The 21075-nt window shown below is 35.1% G+C and overlaps 1 protein-coding gene across 4 annotated transcripts in view; it reads right to left on the reverse strand.

Annotated features, from left to right (window-relative positions):
• Nucleotides 1–21075, reverse strand: part of DACH1 (dachshund family transcription factor 1) — a 353487-nt gene that overhangs the window by 31496 nt on the left and 300916 nt on the right. For 2 of the 4 annotated variants that reach the window (XM_041471249.1, XM_041471248.1), the window contains exons 7-11: nt 18223–18374; nt 9686–9833; nt 5307–5450; nt 4769–4837; nt 780–846 (exon numbers count right to left, since the gene is read on the reverse strand). In XM_041471249.1, the coding sequence (XP_041327183.1) occupies nt 824–846; nt 4769–4837; nt 5307–5450; nt 9686–9833; nt 18223–18374 (536 nt within the window). In that variant the 3' untranslated portion in view covers nt 780–823. The remainder of the gene's footprint in view (nt 1–779; nt 847–4768; nt 4838–5306; nt 5451–9685; nt 9834–18222; nt 18375–21075) is intronic. The other 2 variants (XM_041471247.1, XM_041471246.1) reach the window with 1 other exon arrangement.

Consider the following 21075-nt stretch of genomic DNA (forward strand, 5'->3'; position numbering starts at 1 on the left):
AATTTTCCGCTACAGGAGAATGCATAGCTGAGGAAAAAACTGATTGAGAGTGAGCAGAATGGAAGAACTTTGAGAACACAGAAAATGCAAAGGGCCTCTTGCAACAAAAACAAACCTTTGAGGTAAAAAAACAGACAGACCTGAGAATTCAGGGAACTGAGCAGGGTAAGAAGACTTAGGAGAAAATCACAGTGCTAATTTCAGGAGCAGCTGGAATGACAGCATGCAGAAGTTGGAAATTATTTGGAAGAAAGCAGAAAAGGTACAAGCTGAGGAAATTGCTAGTAAATTTGAAATAAATGGAAAAGACAAAAAATAGCAGCATGAAAGAAGGAAAATTTGATTAATCTTCCTCTTCTTACCAAGGATAGCTTTGGGACAACAGCACAAAACCATTTGTGAGCAATTTGGCAAAAGGAACACATTACAGGAACATGGCAAGGAAAGAACAGTCAATGGTGAACATGGTGCAGAACTAGAACACTTTTAGAGGATTTTAGAAAGTTTGTGCGATTGATGTTCAAACAGAATGAAAATGAAGGTACAAGACTTGGGAGGGAAACTACTGGGAGATAGAAAATTGGGAATGCGGGCTATATAGAGGAAAAGAAAACATAATCATGTAGGCAGGCAAATACATGGTAACTAACCAGATAGAGAAGAAAATTCAGCGGAAATAAGAAAGTAAAAGCGGCAGTAAATGTCAATGTTCTAGTGCTTAGGAAGAGGTCTGTTAACAAAACAGTATATAAAAGTCAAACATTATCTTTGTATGGTACCTTTTTGTGTGGGATGAGGGGGTCTTGGGAAACCGGATTGGGAGCTAGGCATAGGCATCTAGTGAACCTACAATATGTATGGAGAAGAGGATAATCTGCTTTATTATTATTTAAAACAGAAGCAAAGAAAACATTTAAAACCAGTGTCTTCACCAGTTCCTAATAGTTTAGTATCTTTTTCTACCGCTCAAAAAAATACATAAGTACATCTGAGACTCAAATTTGAATTATTTATTATGATTATTTGTTAACATTTTATGGATATTGCAGCAAACTGTTATCTACTCAGTATTTAAAAACTCAAACACAACCCTAAAATACCCTGCATTGCTTCTTTTCATAGTTTTGTATTCAAATTCCTTTTTATTATTGCTCCCATTTTACAAAAGACTTTACATGCACTAAAAGTGAATCTAAATGAGTGCTACACAAAGAAAAAATAGAACAGAACATATCCCCTTATTGACAAATGCAATTATCTTCTATGCTTAAATTAGTTCTATTCCTTACTCTTCAAAGTGATACTTAAAAATAGTAACATTAGATATAACTTCAAGTTGACAAGTATCCATTTACTTATAATAAATAATAAACAAAATCTTTAGTTTTAATTATGATTTTCTTGCATAATTTTTTCTTAAATGCTGAAATTACACTTTGTATTTCAATTATATCACTTCCCTACAGAGCACTGAAGCTTTCCTACCTTTATTTGCTTAGTTATAAAACTACATAGCATGCTCAACACAGTAAATTGAAAAATGATTGTGGATAAAAAGTCTGTTACCCCAGGCATGCTTAGATACTGAGACACAGAGATCTTTTTGAGAGGAATAAGAAAGTATTTCCCCAGTAAGAATTTTTTCCCCAGAACCTGAAAGATGTAAGAGGTGCTATTATATGTTTCATTATGGAATATACTGTATATAGAGTAATAGAATATAATAAATATTTGTATATGATATTTCTTCTATAGTGCATACCAAAGAACACAAAACATCATTTACAAATAAAATATAAGGACACAACTGAAATTTTGTATAATTGTGACAATATAGTCTTTGTTGCTCCAAACAAAATCCAGGAAAGTACTGGAAAATGTTTCAACCACTGGAAAGCTTTTGCAGAGTTTTGCAGATAAAGGGCCCCATCTGTACTGAGCATGCTTTATTCCAGTGCTTCAGCAATGAAGTGGTTTTTTCCCTGCAATTCTTTCTCCTCACTCCTGCCTACAATTGTCATGCTAAATACTGAAATTGGAACAGAATGCTCGAAGTGCTTCCTTCCCTGATATCCAGGCAGGTACACAAAAAGAAACAGCAATGTACTGAAACCAGTAGGGAATGTGAGCCTGAGCAGGGAGACGGGGGAAGCAGACACTGCAGATGGAGATGGGGTTTGCAACAGGGAATATCAATGCAGCTCTTGAAACAACTGGGTAAGGGGAGGAGGCAACAAGAAGGGTCAGACAGAGCCAGGGGGTCATGGAGAGAGAAAGAACTTGAAATTAAGGAAATAATCAGGGTGGCATGAAACTAAGTTCAGAAGAGAATGACAGAAGAATGAGAAGTTGGGGGGAAAAGAAGAGCAATGTAACGTAGAGCAAGGAGAAGTGCTGCATTAGCAATTGACAAAAAGTAGGATTGGAGGGAGGAGGAAAAAAGAAGAAGGAACTGGGACAGATACACAGGGATACATAGCAAGGGAGACACAGAGAAAAGGGAATTTATGGTGAAAGGAAATCCTCCTTCCAATATTGGAAATGAACATAAAGAGTCCTGACATGTGGCATTACTTGCCTGCTATTAACTGTTTCTTAAACTATTTCTGAAGCCTGTCACCCTATAATGACTGATTTACATTGACAATATGTTCCTATAGTTACATTTGTCTTGTAGGGTTACATATTGCAGTAGATCTGAAAGTTCTGAACTGCTGTATGACGCTTGAGCTGAATACATTAAACTGAAAGACACGAAAACTGTATTTCTTGCTGCTTCTTTCCTTTTTCTTAAAAACCCTCTGCTTTAGTTATATGTTAAGAGTACAAAGTAGATACAGGAAATGTCAGAATTAAGGTTGCCTTTGCAATATGATTCTATATCACAATCAGAAAATATCATGGTCCAGTCTTGAACTAAATAATCAATCGTGGATTTTAGTTTTGTTTTTAATGTGTATCACCTGGGACAGATGAATCAAGGAAAAGCCATTACTGGGAATGTCTCCTGTAAATCCTTGATTTCACTTATTGCAAAAATGGCAATATATGAAATGAGCAGAGGATAGCTGGGAAAGAATGCATAGTCGTTGCTCAAAAGCTGAAGCATTATTCCTATACAGTTTGGGATAAATCCTTTAGAATACATGCTCTCAAATTTGTGTTACTCATATTATAAATATCCAACTTTATATTTCAGCCTATGAGCAAGACCAAATTCAACAGGAACAGTGATTTGATTACACCTGCATGCTTCTGCCAAAAATGCAAATTATCCTAAAAAATTAGGTCCTTGATACTTGACAGTTAAGCATTATGTCATTTTAATCTGTATTTGACTCTGTTCCCCAGCTATCAAATTGGAATTCTTCAAATTTCACTTCCTTGCAAGAATGCTCTGAACATGGAGCAATTAATATTTGCAATGAGTACAAGTACTGCAGCAACCGGTGCAGCAGCATGGCCTCCCAAGAAACTAGAAGTCTGTTTTAGCATCAAAAGAAATAACAAAATGTCTGGATTATAAAAAATGAAATAATGGCTGAATTCTTACCAAATTAATTATATGAAATGCTTTGAATAATGTGCATATTTTACAGGAAGGAAGGCAGGATTCTGGGGTAACAGACTTCATAACATGTATTCACTTCCCAGGCAACATTTAATCTGGCATATTCCAACTTCTGTGTTATTGACTCTGCAGACAAAACTTGCTTTAAATGTCTTTGTTTATATATGCATGTTTGTCTTTCATAAGAACTTATTGCATCTTTGGTATTTGTTTATATGTTCAGTCCGTTAAAAGCTTCTTGACTTTTTTATTTTGTTGTTACAGCCTCCTTGTGGCACATCAGTAACAACTCCTTGGAAGTTAGGAAATGTGATTAAATAACACACAGAAAATGTCAAATGATACTGTTAGGATGATTGACTTCAAAATGCAAAATAAAGGCAATTGAGTGTGATTACTGGAGCTAATCCTTTTAGGCTTGCCTCTGAAAAATGCACCTTCATTTACCATTGAAAACAATTGCTATTTTTATTGCTTAGTATTCATGTAGGTAGATTTAGCCTCTTGATAAGAAAAGATATTATAACATAAATACTATCTTCAAAATTTGTTCTTTACTAATATCTTGATGTTTGCAATGTATATATACATTTAGATTCACAGGGGAAGTAATATGGCTCTCTTTAGTATTTCATGTATAATTTACTCAGCAGATTTGTTTTATTAAAATGTAAATAATGGGATGTGGTAAATGAAAATTCCAAGATGGGAATAAACAGCTTATTTATTGTTAATGCTCAGAGTAGCTTATTGAAACACACCTTTCAGTAACTGCCACTGACTATTAGCTATGAAATTCTCATCATGCCTTGAATGTTGCCCATTAGGTTTAGCCATTTGTACAGTTAAAAGGCTCAAGATGTTTCAAATATACCTTTAAAAACATTATTAACTCAAATCAAACTACACATATTCACAAAAACTGCATTCAGCATGTCTGAGATTCAGACCAATACTGCTTCAAATTAATTATTCTTCTTTAATTGCTCTGTATAAACAAAAATGACCTATTAATTTAAAGAAAATCTATCAGCACGGAATGTATTCTCTCTTATAAACAAGCAAGATGAACTTGACCTTGTTTGAACTTGTTTTGATGTGGCCCAGATGGTAGGCTACATGCTTGAATAGCAGTCTAAAGCTGAGGAAAAACTCATATAGCAAGATCTAGATTTATAGCCTTTTGCAAATTCCTACCTTGTATTGTCCTTTCAGCATCTGTTCTGCCCCCGCTGCGGTCAGCTTCTATCTCTGGGGTCAGAGAGTCTAGAAAGATAGAAAGGTAAGACTGACACATATTTCATTTGATTCTTATAGCCCTTTTTACAACCTGTTACTCCAGTGCTGAATTACAATACAATCAACCTTTGTCAGTTTTTTTAATGTTGAACAATGACTGGAGGCCAGGACAATTTTTTGTTAGACTGGGAAGATTAATGAGCAATAGATTTTTCAAGCATAAAGGGGGGGAGAAAAAAAGGAAGAAAAAAAATTGACTTCTCAAGCTAATAATATAAAATTGTCCTAGTTTGAACATTCTCTCTAGTGAGTTTATTTGCACATACTATATAAAGTAACAAAGCAAAAAAGATAGAGGTATCATTTGAATGAAGGAAAGAAAAGAGATTTTCCTTTTTTTACCCTTTCCATCATGTTATAAATTTTTAATATAACAAGATTCTTTTGGCACTTAAATTGAAAGTTAATGGCACAGAGGCAAAAACTGGCTTCTTACCATTTAGGACCCTGAGACTATCTGTTGAAGCTGCCTGTTTCAGCGTTTGCTCTGCTTGCTCTCGTCGTTTAGTCTCAAATTCAAGTGCTTCCTGCAATTTCCTCTTTGCCTTCTTTTCCTTCTTTAGCCTTTTCTGAATTATTGCTGTGAAAGGAAAATAACATCAGTGCACTCCAGTTTGGATCTGAAACTTGGCTGCACAATGACCTATTAAGGGTCCTGAGAAACACTATAACTGAGATGTTCATATAAACCGATTAATTACACAATAACCAGCTAAATTACTTGAAATTCGTTGGAATCACCCTGGAATATTCTAATTGCTACTGTTCTATATGACAGTTTTGAAAACTGTATGTGGTACCAAGCAATGACTTTTTTTTTTTTTTAATAAACAGCTGAGAATCTGTGAATTTTCAAATCAGAAAACCTCAGAAACCAGCAATGAAATGTACTTTTTGAATAATCTGAAATAGATAAACCCCTGTCTCTGGAGGTGAGGGGGTTTTCAGAATTAATTTCACCATTTCTATTTCTCATAGCAGTTAACAGACACACAGTGATGGAGATCTTGCCTCCCTTCAGCTTCTCTTGCATAAGAGGGGGATCCATCTGCCTGGATCCTGGGTAGCCTGCTCTGGTCCTCATTTCTTGGGAAAGGCCCTGAGTCTTCTAACTCGCCTCCAAGCTCTGCTTCCTGCAAGCCATCTGATCTCTTGGTGCTCTCTTCCCCATATTTACTTCTTTTCCACATTTCCATTGTGTCTTTTCCTTTTCTCTTTCTTGCTTTCTGTTGGTGCCTGTCCCATCAGCCATATAATCTTGAAGAACTCATAGCAAGTCCTTTATGGTGCTGGATCCTCCAGTCAAGTAAATATTAATATGCTTTGTCAAGTGTGGGGGAAAATGTTAGTAAAGAAATTAGTATTTTGAAATAAAATATAGAAAGTTCTTATGTAGAAAAAAATGTTTTTCTTTAATTTCTTCAGCTTAAACTCTTTAGGAAAAGGATGGCATGTCCAGTATGGGACTTCATCACTATTTTCTTTTCTGTGTTACCAGTGACTTACAACCACAAAGGTTAAGACTTGTAGGATCCCTAACTAAAGGAACATATTACAAGTTATGCTCCTGATGGAAAAGGGTGAAGTCAACCAATTTTTCTACTCCATTAAAACCAAAGTGGATCTCTGAAGCAATCATGCAAAGTTGTAAAGCATAGCATTATCTCCTCCACCACACCCCAAACTGTTCTTATATAGCACATTTAGGGTTTTCATGGATGTGAATACAAAAAGCTTCTTGTCCTAAGATCTTCCTGGATAATCCTTTCCAGGAGATTCTGTTACTTTGACACTAACTAAAAAATTATTACTAAAGAATTATTATATGCACCAGAAGAATTATCCTTACCAAATCTAGATACCAGGAACTGTTAAGTTTGCATGTTGAGATCTATCTAGCTCTTTATCCCACTGCAAAGTAACCTCTATGGTATATGCCTAGGAATGAATGCTGGAAAATACAAAAAATTCTTCCACCAGTTCATAGTCCCCAGGGACAGTGGACTGTGATGGTGGTATCATTCACAAAATGCAAATAATAAAACTTTTAAAGGGAACTGTCATTGTTATTACCCTTTCATTCATATGCTAAGAACCATCTTTTAGATGATCTTGTATATTTTGTGCTGCTATACAGAACTGTTCAGGCACAAAATTAACATAGGCACATCTCCTGTAGTCAGAATAACTACATAATTTACATCCAAGACTTTGGAATTTTGGTTCTTTCTCATTTTGTACAACACCAACTACTTTACAGACTAATTAGCTCATACTATCAAAGAACATCTAGCATCTATACAAAGGCTAAACTAAATACATTTTGAATCATTGCATGGTTTTAATGTTTTCATTATAAGTACTTTGAAAGTGATTGCAATAAATGAGAAGGAAACATATGTTGCTTTCTGAATTAAAATGTCATCATGGCTGACACATTGTAGATGTGACTACAGCAGTCAGAGCCAGAATTAGCAAACCCTTACTGTGTAGCTGCTCACAGAAGAGATATTATCCTACTTTCACCAGTTGATGAGACACATCCTACAGCCTTAGGAATCGCTAATTGGAAAATTTAAAAAGAAGGAAGGAAACAGTACAGTAAATAATCAGCTCTGTAGAACATACAGTAGCAGCCGTGAATCCAACAGTCCATAAAGAAGGGCAAAAATATTCATCTACAGCCACTAAACAGAATCATATTTGACTTGCATTAACATGATGAGCAAAAGATAGATAGATGTTGCCTAATGCTGAAGATGCCCTTCACATGAAGGGTTTGACCTGTATGTGACACAGTGGCTTGTGTTTCTATGCTGCAGCTTTTAAGTGTTTTTTCAGTATTGCCATACGGTATCTCTTCACTTAGCAGGGAAGCTGGTACATTTCTCCCTCCTTGCTCATGCTTCCGTTAAGACATGTGAAACCTTCTTTAAGACATGACACTTGCTATTTGAAAAAAACTAATAGTAGGTAAAGGCTCCTATGCATTTTTCTGCCTTTAATTGAAGAATAAAATTTCACAATAATTATAACCTGGTCTTATTTTTTCTCTCTTATTTCGATCTGTTCATTTGAAAGAATAATCCATACTTTTCTTCCTTTTATCCAGAAGTATCCACTAGCAGAGATAGTCATCCTCATTATATTTGGTTTGCTGCATACCACCATTAACTGTTCAAATCCATTCCTCTTTGGTCTGTCTTCCCAGTGCAAGATCATCATTAGAGGGATGAATATACAAAAGCAGGTAATGCATCATGCTGAAAATAATATTGCCAATTATTTCAGTAACCTGAACACAATAAGGACTATCCCATGTTTTTTTCTGATATACAACTTTGAGTGAAATTCATTTTGCTTAATTTTATCTTTTCAAAACATATATGTCTAGCACAGCCTTGTCAACCTTGTGACCTCTGGAGTTAAAGGGAAGAGAAAGAAGTCTTCAAGGGCAACTGACCCCACCTACCTATCTGAGAACAGGCTATTCAAGTTTCGTTTTTAATGGTCCAGAAAGAGAACTTCTATTCATTAAAATGAGATGCTTAATTTGTAGATGGCAAATTAAAGATCAGATGGGTTCACCCTCAAACCTTTTCTGCTTTGCATGTGATTGTACAACTCTAAAAAGGAACACATATTTGAGCAGTTGTGAGAAAGTTGTGAAGACTAACTTACTCTTTTACCAAATTAATTTAAAAGTGTAAGTAATACAATTGTATTGAGCAGAATGGACCAGTTGTGGACAAAGGGATGACTCATTGCACAGGTGTGATAATTGTTAACAGCAATTGTCTTTCAAAATATACTCTCATAAGTTAAAAAAGGGTAATTAATGATGTGATAGTCCTACCCTTTAATGGGTCAAGGCATGAAACAAGATTACATTATGTACTCACTGCTAGCATGTTAGTTTAAGGCATAATGACATTGGCTGTGAATTCAATTGTTCTTGGGATTCTCTGTTTAGGTGGTTTCCAGAAAATTAAACTGGACAAGAAGACGCTTGTAACTCTAGCCCTGCAAAAAATACACATCTGACTTGTCATGGTCTGAGCTAAACAGCAAGGGAGTTCCAGAGGTTAACTGTCCTTGCAAAGCAATCAGGCACTATTAAAGGGTGAGACATACAGAGACAGAGAAATGAACACATGAAAAAAGATAGAAACATGCTTGTAATGCAAATAGTTAGGGCAAATCACTCCAAACTGCCTCACCTTCATCATCATTATAATTATTTAAACATCTCTAACATATACAGGCTTTACACTGGGCTGATGTTAATGCCACAAATGCTAATAATGCTTCTGCTTCATCAAGAAAAACCTTCACTGTTACTTCTACAAACATGTATTTTACCTACTATGCATTATAAAGAGCTCGTATATTTCCATTATATTTATATTTCCTACATAGATCTTGCCTAAATACGCACTATAAGAACAGAACAGAGTTCCTAAAAACTTGCAGAGTCCTAAATTTGATACAAATTGTATTAAGTAGCTATCCATTTTCCTAATTATCACAACTTACAAAGGTCTGTTACAGCACATAGGGTATTTATAATTGTCTTTGTATTACTGATGTAACAATATTCAAGAAAAATGTTGAGAAAAGGGAGGGTCCTTGCTCCAAGTCTCATGAAGACCCTATACAAAATTAGGCAGGTTATAAAACATCCCTCATTGCAGTCAGCTGAGACCTAACATGATTTAAGGGAGGTAAAATTTTGATAAAACATTGGTGTTTGATAGAAAATTGTTTCCTAAGGAAATAAATAACAAGGTGTTTATGTCTGCTTATTCAAGGTACCTCTGTTCTTCTGCTCCACAGCCAACTGTTTTTCAAGTGTTTCCCTCAGTTCTCGTTCCCTGAAGAGTTCCATCTTCAGCTCTGTTTTTTCCAGCTGGACTTGTTTCTCTTGAGCTCTGGCATTATCTATAGCAACCTTTAGTAGACCCTGTTCAGAGATAAAGTTGGATATTTGGAGAATGTTAGAACAGCTGACATAACAACTACTGTTATTTTTCCTTGAAAGTGATGTAATATTTTAGAAATAAAAAAATTCTGTCAGAGGAACAAAGTTACCAACAGCAATTATTATCAACAGCAATTTTTAACAGGAATTAACTTTTTAACAGGTGGAAAAAAATCTGGAAAAAGATGGGAGTCAGCTTTTCTTAGAAAATGCAAACTCACCTCTGATTGTGCATATAACCCATGTGAAAAACATACAGGAATAGGTTTACTCCTCTTAAGAAAAATTGGCAATCTCACAGTCACATCATACACAGAATTCAATTTCTAGTCCAACTCTAGCCAAGGGAAATTAGCTAAAGGAGAAAGGCTCTTTTAAAGTCATGCCTTCTTGCTCCTCATCCTTGTTAATTACTATTAATTTCAAATATTTACAAATAACATTAAAGTTCCACGGACTATAAGTATATTGGGATAGTAAGGAAATGACAGTCACAAAGCAGGTAGACACCTCTGTTTTAACAAGTCTGTTCCTTGATTTGTAGGATTATTATCTCACAGCAGAAAAACAAAAGACAATCATCTCTTGATTTCTTGACCTGAGATGGTGGACACAAACTCTACCTTTCCTCCTGTTGTTAGTGTATCAGGAAATAAAAATTCAGACTATTTTAAGCTTCCTTTGAGAATTTCAACTTCAAAATTCCTTCTTCTTTTGCAAGGAAATCGGATGATCCTGGCACAGCTTACAGCATATTCTTAATAATAATAACTAGATAGTTAGGACACAGAGACAGGGCACCAAAATATAAGGAGAAATGGAATTGAAATAAATGAACATGCAAATATCCTTTTCCCTTTCCCAAAAGCCTAGCCATCAGGCTCTTGGGTCTACACCCGAATCTCTCCTACAGAAGCTATCATAATAAAGTAGATAATCAAGCGTGGATATTCATACATGAACCTCCATGGATATGTAACTAACTCTCCTATATCCTAGGCAAGACTCCTGATAACTTAACCCTAGAGATAATTTGACCCAACAGAGATTTAATTACTGATATAAAGCAAAACAATGCCAGCTAAAGAGACAGACCACTACTCCCCAGTGGTTTTGCTAGGGAAACATTCAGCTAACAGATATAAGGTTCACACTCAAGACCTGGTTTGAGTACTACAGACATAAAACCATGATGCCCCTCTCCCAAACAAGCTTTCTCATCCCTCAGCCACACTTCCTAAATTGGATTCTAGGTTGCATCTCCCAAAGAAGAATGGGAAAAGCATCAAGTATAATGTTATTTGAGAAATAGAAAAAATATTTTTGTGAGTGCTTTGTGAGTCTGAACATTTATCCCACTAGTCTTCCCAGTGTCAATGATTGGTGTGAAATTTGTGTCCTTCAAACTCCTCTTTTAGTTCTGTTTTCTGAGCCTGTTATTTTCAGTGCTCCTCATCCTTCTTCTTAAATTGTTGCCTCAAATCTTGTCATGTTTAGAGTTTAATGCTCTGCAGCTCTGTTGCAATTAAATCTATTGAAATCCAGAGAAGCTAGAAGAACTCAACACCTTCTGACTGCAAGGCCCAGATGGTCAGCAGAATGGTATGCACTAAATAAGAACTGAACCATGTTTGGAAATATGGTAACAATGGTAACACAACAAATGTCCTCAAAAGTATGTTTAAAGTTTGAGCAGTTTACTTTTTGCTGTTGTAAAATAGCTAAAGCACAAAGATCTTTTGGGTTGAATGTTAAACCTGAATGATTACTAAAGAAAAACAAAGAAATCTACCTAGAAAGCTCTAAGTACATATGTAAAGCAAAATACAATTTGAAATATTTGGAAAGTGTTTACGATCTATTTTTCATAAGTTAATATTAATTTGAATTCTGTTCCTTTTCCATGGCCATATTCTCCTATTTTTGGTGCATTTGAATTAGTAAGAAACTGAAGTAGGAGTTGTTTATCAATACCTGCTTCTGGCTTATGCTTAAACTCTAGTGTATTTTAATCTCCTCCTATTCCTTACTTACTGGAACATGTGATTCATCCAAATCATAAATAAACCAGATCAAGAGAAATTACATGAAAAGTATTTGTTGATGAAAAGTGTATTGTTTGTAAGTTAAAAGCTGCAAACACTGTCTTCCCAAATTCTTAAAATCCATCTTGTTTAACAATAAAATCAAGCTGCTAAAGCAACTGCCATCTTTACTCAAATCAACTACATTCATGTACATGTTTCTTCTTCATCAGGAACAAACAATTAGTAACAAATGAAAGAGATCATTACATCAAGTGCCCTTTTAGATCACCCCAATTAAAACTTTAGTTTAGCTGTATTTTAATTCTAAGATACCAAATTCTAATTTTCTGCTCTGATTGCTCTTGTTGACTTATCTTTGAAAGATGTACTCTCAGTGCAAAGCCTAGAGATTATTTAGCAAGATGCCAATGTTGGCATCACTTAATGTGTTGATTGGTTGTATTATCAGTAGCAGTTTAAAATAAATTACTATTAAACTATTATTGTCCTTGGCTGAGAAAACACAATATTTTGGTGTTCTTTAAATATGAAACAATCATTATGAATAAACATGGAGAATAACACTAGAGTGTAACACTGATGTGCATAATTTTATATTAAGAATTGCTGCAAAGTATGAAGCTGCTAAAAGAATATTACATTTTCTATTGAGTTTCTGCACCACACTTCCTCCCCCAGCCTTTCCTTTTTTTTATACTTGCTAACATAGCTAATGGTAATACATTACCTATTGCTGCTGATTATGTCTGAAAAATATTAGCTTTTTGGAGCCAAGATTCACTAGGGACTACTTATAAGCTACACAAAATTAAGTTTCATTTTTAGAAGTTAAATCAGTGCACATCAGTAGGCATCCAATGTGAAAAAAAAATCTGCACTAGAGCCAAACTGATGCATATAAAAAGTGCTGTTACTGCCAATGACAGCACTAATGCAAAAATACTGAAAACATTTAATATCTCCCTTTATTCAGTGCAGAAGAGGCTGAGAAAAACTAAAAAAGTACAACATCTAAAAAATCACCAGTGCCCCCTGGAACAGGAATGACAATTTCAGAGTTGCATGAAATTCTATTAATTCTCCCAGTGGAACAGCTGTAGAAGATTATACAAAATGCAGTATGTCCAACTTGTATGTGCTACAGCTAATCCTCTAACCTGATATTAAATCAATATGCTGCCAATGACAATGGGAAATGCAGTGCAACACAGGACATTAACAAAAAGAAAATATTTCTCTTTAGGGAAGGTCAGATGTTATGAAGGCTGGATAATGATAATTGCAGTGAACATGCTCAGGTTCCAGATTTGTTTTTAATACAGTATGGGTCTATCTGGAGTCTGGCTTGAAGCATGGCAGGCCATTCTTCTCAGTGTCTCTCTTAATTTTTATTTCAATGTAATGCCAAAAATGGACATTTCATTCCCTGGAGATTTATAGATCATTCTGATTTGTTTACTTTACTGTACTTGTTTTAGTATTTTCACTGACAAATCCTTTAGAGCTGTCCCAAACAAAATGCTAAGTTGATATATGAGTTTGTTCTCATTCTCTGATCAGAGAACACCTCATAAAAAGGCAGCCTCATGATCCTACAGAAACTAAACATACATCAAACCTCAACTCAGTCTTAAAACCAGTAATACTCATCACTATTTTTAAATTATGCAAATAATGTGTTGGCTACTTTTAAAGGGGTGGAAGGGAAGGTGTACAGAAGCTCCTTCTCTTTCTAGCTGTATCTATAAGTGTGTGTTCCACCTAACAGAATTTAGTTGGCTACACGTTTATATGTGACATTAAAATGACCTTGCTAATTCGTTTGACAGTCTGTCTAGAAGATCATATCCTGTTTCCAACAATTGCCCACACTGAGTGAAAAGGGAAACTAGAAGATCAGGACATGAACATTAGGAAATTTTCCTATTCAAAACTCCTGGCTTCCAGAGGGTTGCAGTTCAGAGGCTTCTTTCTGCAGTATTAGCTATTCATGGGGAAAACACTTTCAAATAACATTGCTTCTCTTTTAGTAAGGAAAATACATATAATTTATATGCTGTCATCATTAAAAGTATATAGTGAAAGGCTCTAGAAAAATATATATACATACAATTCTAGTTAACTTCCCATGTTAATTTTTGAATATCTGCTATTTATAACTGACTAGTGACTAAGTACTGTGAACAAGACAACATGGTTAAAATATCTCTAGAGATGACTCCTGAAAGTCAACTTTTTTTAATATCTCAGATTGCATACTTTATCACAGATAAAGGCATATTACACAAGTATAACTTATATTTTCCATTAATACTTTCTGTGAAAAAAATAAAACGATTCTCTTGAATTTTAGCAAAAGATAGATAAAACAACATGAAATATAAAACTGGGATTTTTTTTACTTTATCCACTGCTTGTAGTGTTATTCCTTTAGTATTTAGTGATAGACAGTAACAGAGCAGGAGACTCACAGCAATAAAGCTAGTAGTTTTCTTTGTTTTCAGAGGGGAATTTAGTTTGCAACCATGCTTTTATTAATATCAATGGGAAACTTGTAAATTATTTTAGGTATCTCTTTAAAAATATTTAGCAATAAAAAATGAGTCAATATAATATAGTCTTGATAGAAAAATACAGCTATCATGGTGCAACTATATAATCCCTTAGATATTTATGGAAATTCAGCTCAGGGACAGTAGAGATTCAGACTCTAAAAGCTTGAAAGAACATTACTATTACCCAAGAATATTGTAGCATCATGAAAGGCCACGGCTGTAACACACTTTGGCATAATCAGGCCATGACTCAAAAAGGTAAACTTATGTGAGGGGTATGGAGACATCTTTAGCCTTCTCACTAGCACATACACAGCACTTTGCTGTGACTCACTTTCCCCCACCCTTCATCCTCCCTGCAACTGCGCTTAGACTTCCAGCATTTGACCCAGAAGAAATCTACATATCCAGTTTGTGAAAAAACACTTGATTTAAGTTCTCTGGGGAAATTTATTTTCTCTTCCTTTTAGATGTGCAGATATAAATCCAAATTAGAAAATATATTCCCAATCTTATTCCTTTTTTTAATGTGTGTATTTTCTTAATTATATTTTTTTAGGGTTTATTATTTGTATTTCAGCAGTCCCCAGCAAGAACAACACTGGTTATTTCAAGTATTGTATATTGTTATTATATCCTATTTAAATAAATTATTAAATACTGTATTTTGCTTAAAGAAATATTTATGGAGAAGTAAAAATAACGCCATACATATGGTATACAGAAAGACATACTGGTGACAGCAGAAGCAAATAGGCTAGCTTAATATTTGCCTAAAATTATGAATTTGTGATTGGGCCTATCCATATAACTTCAATATGGATAGAAGAAAGAGATTCACTTTTGCCCAGAAGTAATTTCTAAAAAATGACTCAGACTACTAAAACAGGATTACAGTTAGGCAACAAGTTCAGCTGAGCTCATCAGCATTGCCAGAACTTCAAGCACATTTGTTTTTAAATAACAAAATGTTTAGAAATTTCATTCACACACCCAAAAAGCACTGTTACAATGACAAGATTTAGGATCCTTTTTACCCTGTCTCAGGTCAAAATCAGAGCTCCTAGTGCCCATATAACACCCTAATCCTGTTCTAGGTCTCTATTATTCTGATACTGCAGATCCTGCACCACAGAAGGGGATCATGGCAGAGACATCCACAGTCAAGTCCATGCAATTTGGTGCAGCCAGAAGCTCCTTGCTTGTATATTCCTGTGATGATCACATCCCAAAAATAGATACTACCTCCAGTGCAATATGTGGTAGCTGAGGGTGCTCCCCAGAGCCATGACCTAACAAAAAATGTAGACTTGCATTTCACAAGCAGACATATACCCTTTCAGTGAAAGGACACATGCCTATTTTCAGCATGAATGACCCTGATGAAAAAAGAGCAGTGATTACCAGATCCACTCATGAAGCCATTGGCAATCTATTTGAGGAAGTTAGACCTGCACCACTGCAGCAATAAGAGAACAGTGAGGGATCACACTGCTCCACCTCCCTATGGAAACCACATCTCTACTGACAGGGATGCAAAACACATCAGGTCCAAAGGAGAGTAAGGAGCCATTGACTCAGTAAAAAGAGTCCTTCTAATTCAGGTAATAAATGCATCATGGGTTTCACGTACAGTTTATGCATTTCCTAGCAAAGTCACAAATCACAGTGCAATCAGGCACCATGGTACAAAATTGCCTCTTCCCACAGATGCCATCAACAAATTTGAACTTGTAATCACATACCTAAAACTCTGTTCTGGAAGTGTCAGCATCACAGTATCTAACCCATTTGTGGGCATAGGGTGACCCCCTCTCATTGTAATAGCAATGAAATAGCAATATGGAAACCATTTTAAATGGCATTGATTAACAAAACTGCCACTATTGTCCATATGATATTGTAATATACTCTTAAAGTCAATTTTTACTACACAGATGGGAAAATCAAGTAATTTTATTTATTTTCTTAATTTATGAAGTGGATTTCTAATGTTGTCCTGACAAAAAACCTGTAGCAGGGGTGAGGGAGGGAAATGCCTTTCATATACTGTTATGAAAGGATTACAGGAAATCTGTCAAAACTATGTATTGTGATGTGGGGACATACTGAAAAAATTCAGAAGGACTTATGTCCCACCACTTTCCACTAATAGATGATTCGTCATGATAGGGAATCTCAAGGTAAGGAGCAGGATGTTCAAAAATGCTACAAGAGAAGGCATAAAAAAGTTTCTGGTTTGTTTACGATGTTGCCTTTTATTTTATCTTTTCATTCCAGGTAAGATTAGAGTATTAAAAAAAAAAAAAGTAATGACTGAATTTCACATTCACATTTTCTGTAAAACAAAACTGAATGCATTCTTGGCAAATTAATCCTGGTCATTTATCTTGAAGTAGTGCAGCACTCTCATATTCAATCACGAATCAGCTAACCTGTTGATGCTGAATGCGTTGCTCATTAGGTTGCCGTCTAGAGACATTGAGTGCAAACATTTGTCAAAATAATTACTAAGAACTTTTCTGTACATGTATGCACAGCTAAAAATGTACTAACTGTATTTCTGCTTTAAGAAAAAAATACAATCTTTACAGATTGCAGCAGATACAAGAATGCTGCTATCAAGTTATCTTGGTTCATGATTTAAATGTTTAAGATGCTAAGTCTCATAACTGCAAAAAGTAATCATAAATATGCTTTTTCAGACGAGGCAGAGATAGTAACATTTACTTCTTAAACAGCAGTATTTTTCCATTATTAGACTCAAAACACAACTAATGAATGGCTCATATACTTTTCATAAAACAATTCTGAAGTGCCATAAACTTTAATGAGATTGCTTCAGACAGTAAAGTGAGCAGGATTTGGCCCTGCTCCGTCATATCCTTCGCTGCATAGAATACAATTGATTTTATGAGTTTGCAGGAATGAGCAGAAAATATATGGTGACAAATTGGAAGTTGGTAGCTGCCCAGACAAGGCTTCTCTGGAATGTGTAATATGGCTGTATTATTTCTGGCACTATCATTTTGCTTCTGCATGCAACAATACAACCATATTGTTGCAAAATTTGTGTATGGCAAACACAAGATAACTGAATTTGTGGACAAAAAGAAATTCTTAATTCTAATATGAAACACTAGCAATTTGGCTTCAAGCTATACATAGTGCATACTATAAATAATATTTGAACACGGCTTTACTGTATGCACAACAGACATTGTGACTACCAAATAGGAAATCTGTATAAAATTTGGTAATACTCTTTGAAGACTATTCTTTGAAGACAGTACTTTAAGTGAAATGAGCTTATTTATAAGTGCTTTTTGTAAATGCTTTTATGGCAGACACATTTCAAATAGCTTTAAATATCATTTCCACCATGCCACTCTAGCAATTTGAAATAACTATTTATTAAAGAACTCTTTGTCTGTTTAGTAAATGAGATAAAGTTAAACAGTAAGATACATTTCATTAGCCTGTAATAAAAAGAGCATTGAAGACAAATGTTGTTAAACACACCAATGTAATTTACATTGAATTTTCTGCTGTGGTTTAATATACAATCTGTATTTTTATGTACTGTATCTGACAGCTTCTAAATTCATTTGTTTGCTGTGGTTCCTTTAAAACCCAAATTACAGAAAAGTTTCAGTAAATTAGTTGATCCAAATAATCTTATGAACTGATTAAGCTAGAATGGTTTTATTAATTTAGACAAAACTGGCTCCTCTCCATCCCTTTAAGCCGATCTACGAAAAGGCCTACCTGGATGTTAGTCAGAAGGGTCTCTATGGAGGACAATCCATCAGGAAATAGAAAAGGAGATGGAAAACCCGGAGGTAGTGGTTGCCCATGCCCAGTTAGAGAAAGTTTGTCAAGGCTGTCTCTTGTGGTTGGTGTGGAGAGCGGGGTCTCATCTGTATGTGATTGAAACAAAAATATAGAACAAGTTACGCTTGTCTGTTTTTATTAGACCTCAGTAATGGCTTCCCTAGTGGTTTCCAGAACATTTATTGCAAATTGGTTCCTGCTATCAGGAGAAAATGCTTTCTGCTGAATTTTCTTTAATGAAAAAGCTGTGGAGATACAACAAGATAACATTAATGAGTAACTTTATAAGCCTTTTAAATGCAGTCTCTAATGAGACTGAGTTTACAGTGCCATAGAATCTTTTTAAAACAAATATTATCTCACATACACTTGTGATAATATATTCAGGCTGACTTTATGGGCACCTTCCCAATTATCTCATTTTAGTTTGTGTTCTATTTGGATTGACAATAGAATATTTTCTAGCATGACATATATTTTGTATATGAGAAGTATTTAAATACGCTTCCCATACAATTAACCCTTCCCGCTCTTAATGGTTTCACTTACAGCTCAGAAGATTTTGCAACACCAAGAAAAGCTCCTCAATACATTTTTCATCAAGAAAATACACCTGATTGCCACAATTAAAGCATGCTCTAAACAGTACATGAAATTAATAGCACAGTAACAATCACTGGCCTGATTTTTTTTTTTTTTTTTTTTAAGCATGGACATCTTCTAACAATTAGTGTTGAACTCCTTAGTGGGATCTTTGTAAAAATCAGATCTGATTGCTTCTGACACCGTAACGGGAAAAAACTTGCACAGCTTTAAGACTTCTAAGATTAAAGTTTCACAGATAATCTGTGAACAGATTAAGTGGAAAAAAAAAAAAACCAACCCACCCATCCCACAATTAATAGAAACTTCAACAACCTCATTTGTGGGTTTTTTTCAATTTTTTTTCCTTTTACTTTCTGGAATATTTTTAGGCTACTGTTGATATGATAGAGAAATTTAGGTCAATTTCCTTGCACCAGATGTTAATCTGAATTCTTCAAAAGGAAAACTATCTATACATATATATTTATATTTATATATATATATATGTATATATATACATACATATATCTATACATACTCTTCTTACCAAGGGCTCAGTCATTAACTTGACACATATTGATGCATCTCAGTACAATGCAAGGATATCAGAATGTAATCTGGTTATCACACAGATTCTGCACAGCTGTATGACTACAAAGGAGTTTGTCAGACTCACTATCTTCCATTTTGGCTTTGGCCATTGTGAGTTACATATCTTTTGGGGTAGTCAAATTTCTCTTTATTTATTTATTTAATTTTAGTTTCAATAATGGTTGCACTTCTCGCTTTACTTTATCAGGTATATTAAAATCATATCTGAAAGCTGATCCCAGTTGCCTAAAAAGAACTCTCTCTTGGACTGAATGCAGTATTTTCCTAAGTGGACCACAAGTCTAGGACCACAAGAATTGAAATCTGCAGTAACAAAAGGTTAGAGCGTTGATGACTGCAGGATGGGACATTCATAACTCAAAGTCCCAGTTCATTCCAACAGTCCCCATCACTACTCCTACAGATAGAAGCAACCTCTATCAACCACACTCAGGTGCAGATTTCTTGTCCCATCTCCTCACCAGCTCTGTCATGCTGGCCAGTATTTACAGTGCTAAAGTAATAGCTTTTCCTACTATGTCCTTCCACAGAACTACCAAAACAGGCATTTGGACATCTGCTGCTGGGCTGGTCCCACTCAGGTCTTTTATAGCCAGTAGAAAGAAGCACAGACTACTTCAAAGTCCATCTGAACTCTCACAGGCATCAACTGCAGGAAGAGGCAAATCTTCCTCTCAAAGATTTCTGCCTGTTGGCTGTAAGAGAAACCTAAGATGACCACCTCAGATGGAAAGATCTGTTTTTGGGGAGATCCTATACTGGGTGCTGTTCTTCCTACTTCTCTGTGGCCCAGGCGGAGGACAGACGACACAAGGAGGAAGACTGCTCCTTATGCCCTGTTTGTCACAGTTCATGTCACAATTACTGCTTTCTCATAAAGTCATCATTCAAAAGCTTTCCAAGCTGAAGTTCCTGTAAGAAATTAATGTTGACTAAGGAAAGCTTCAGACCTTTCAGATCATAAAGGATTTTTTCACCTATGTTTAAATTTTCCAGTCATACTACAGAGTGCTGAGAAAAAACTGGCTCTAGATCGCTGAACCATTCCCTATCTATGTTACTGAGATTCAAAGCAGGCTTTGAAAAACATACTATGTGGATGTGTCCTCTGTACTCATGATACCCCACAGCAGCATGAATAGCTCTGTAGTCATTTTGTAGTAACATACTAAAATTTGGCCCTACATATGAGTATTTAAAAAAAAGAATTATATGTTCCTGGTATTGAAAACTAGCTTAGTTCAACTTCTCCACTCCTATTCTAGTGTGAAGAATCATTAGCAAGTGGTTTATTCCAAACTGCTGCCAGAATTGTTATGCTTTCATTAATCAAAAGTAATAAGCCAAAACTTAAACAAAACTAGTTAGACAGTGTATCTATAAACAGTCCATAATATTATTTTATAGCGGAAAACTTTTTTCCTCTAGTGAAAATATGGCTTCCCCAAGTGATTTTTACCCAAAATTAAGAAACAAAAAAATTTAAAACAAAAACAAAAACCAAAAAAAAAAAAAAAAAAAAAACAAACAAAAAAACCCCAAAAACCTCTTCCAGGTTACATCCTTAAGTTTTTTTGGGTAGAGATTTCT

Source organism: Pyrgilauda ruficollis, unplaced genomic scaffold, assembly GCF_017590135.1.
Source record: "Pyrgilauda ruficollis isolate IOZ18807 unplaced genomic scaffold, ASM1759013v1 scaffold26, whole genome shotgun sequence".
Lineage (NCBI taxonomy): Eukaryota > Metazoa > Chordata > Aves > Passeriformes > Passeridae > Pyrgilauda > Pyrgilauda ruficollis.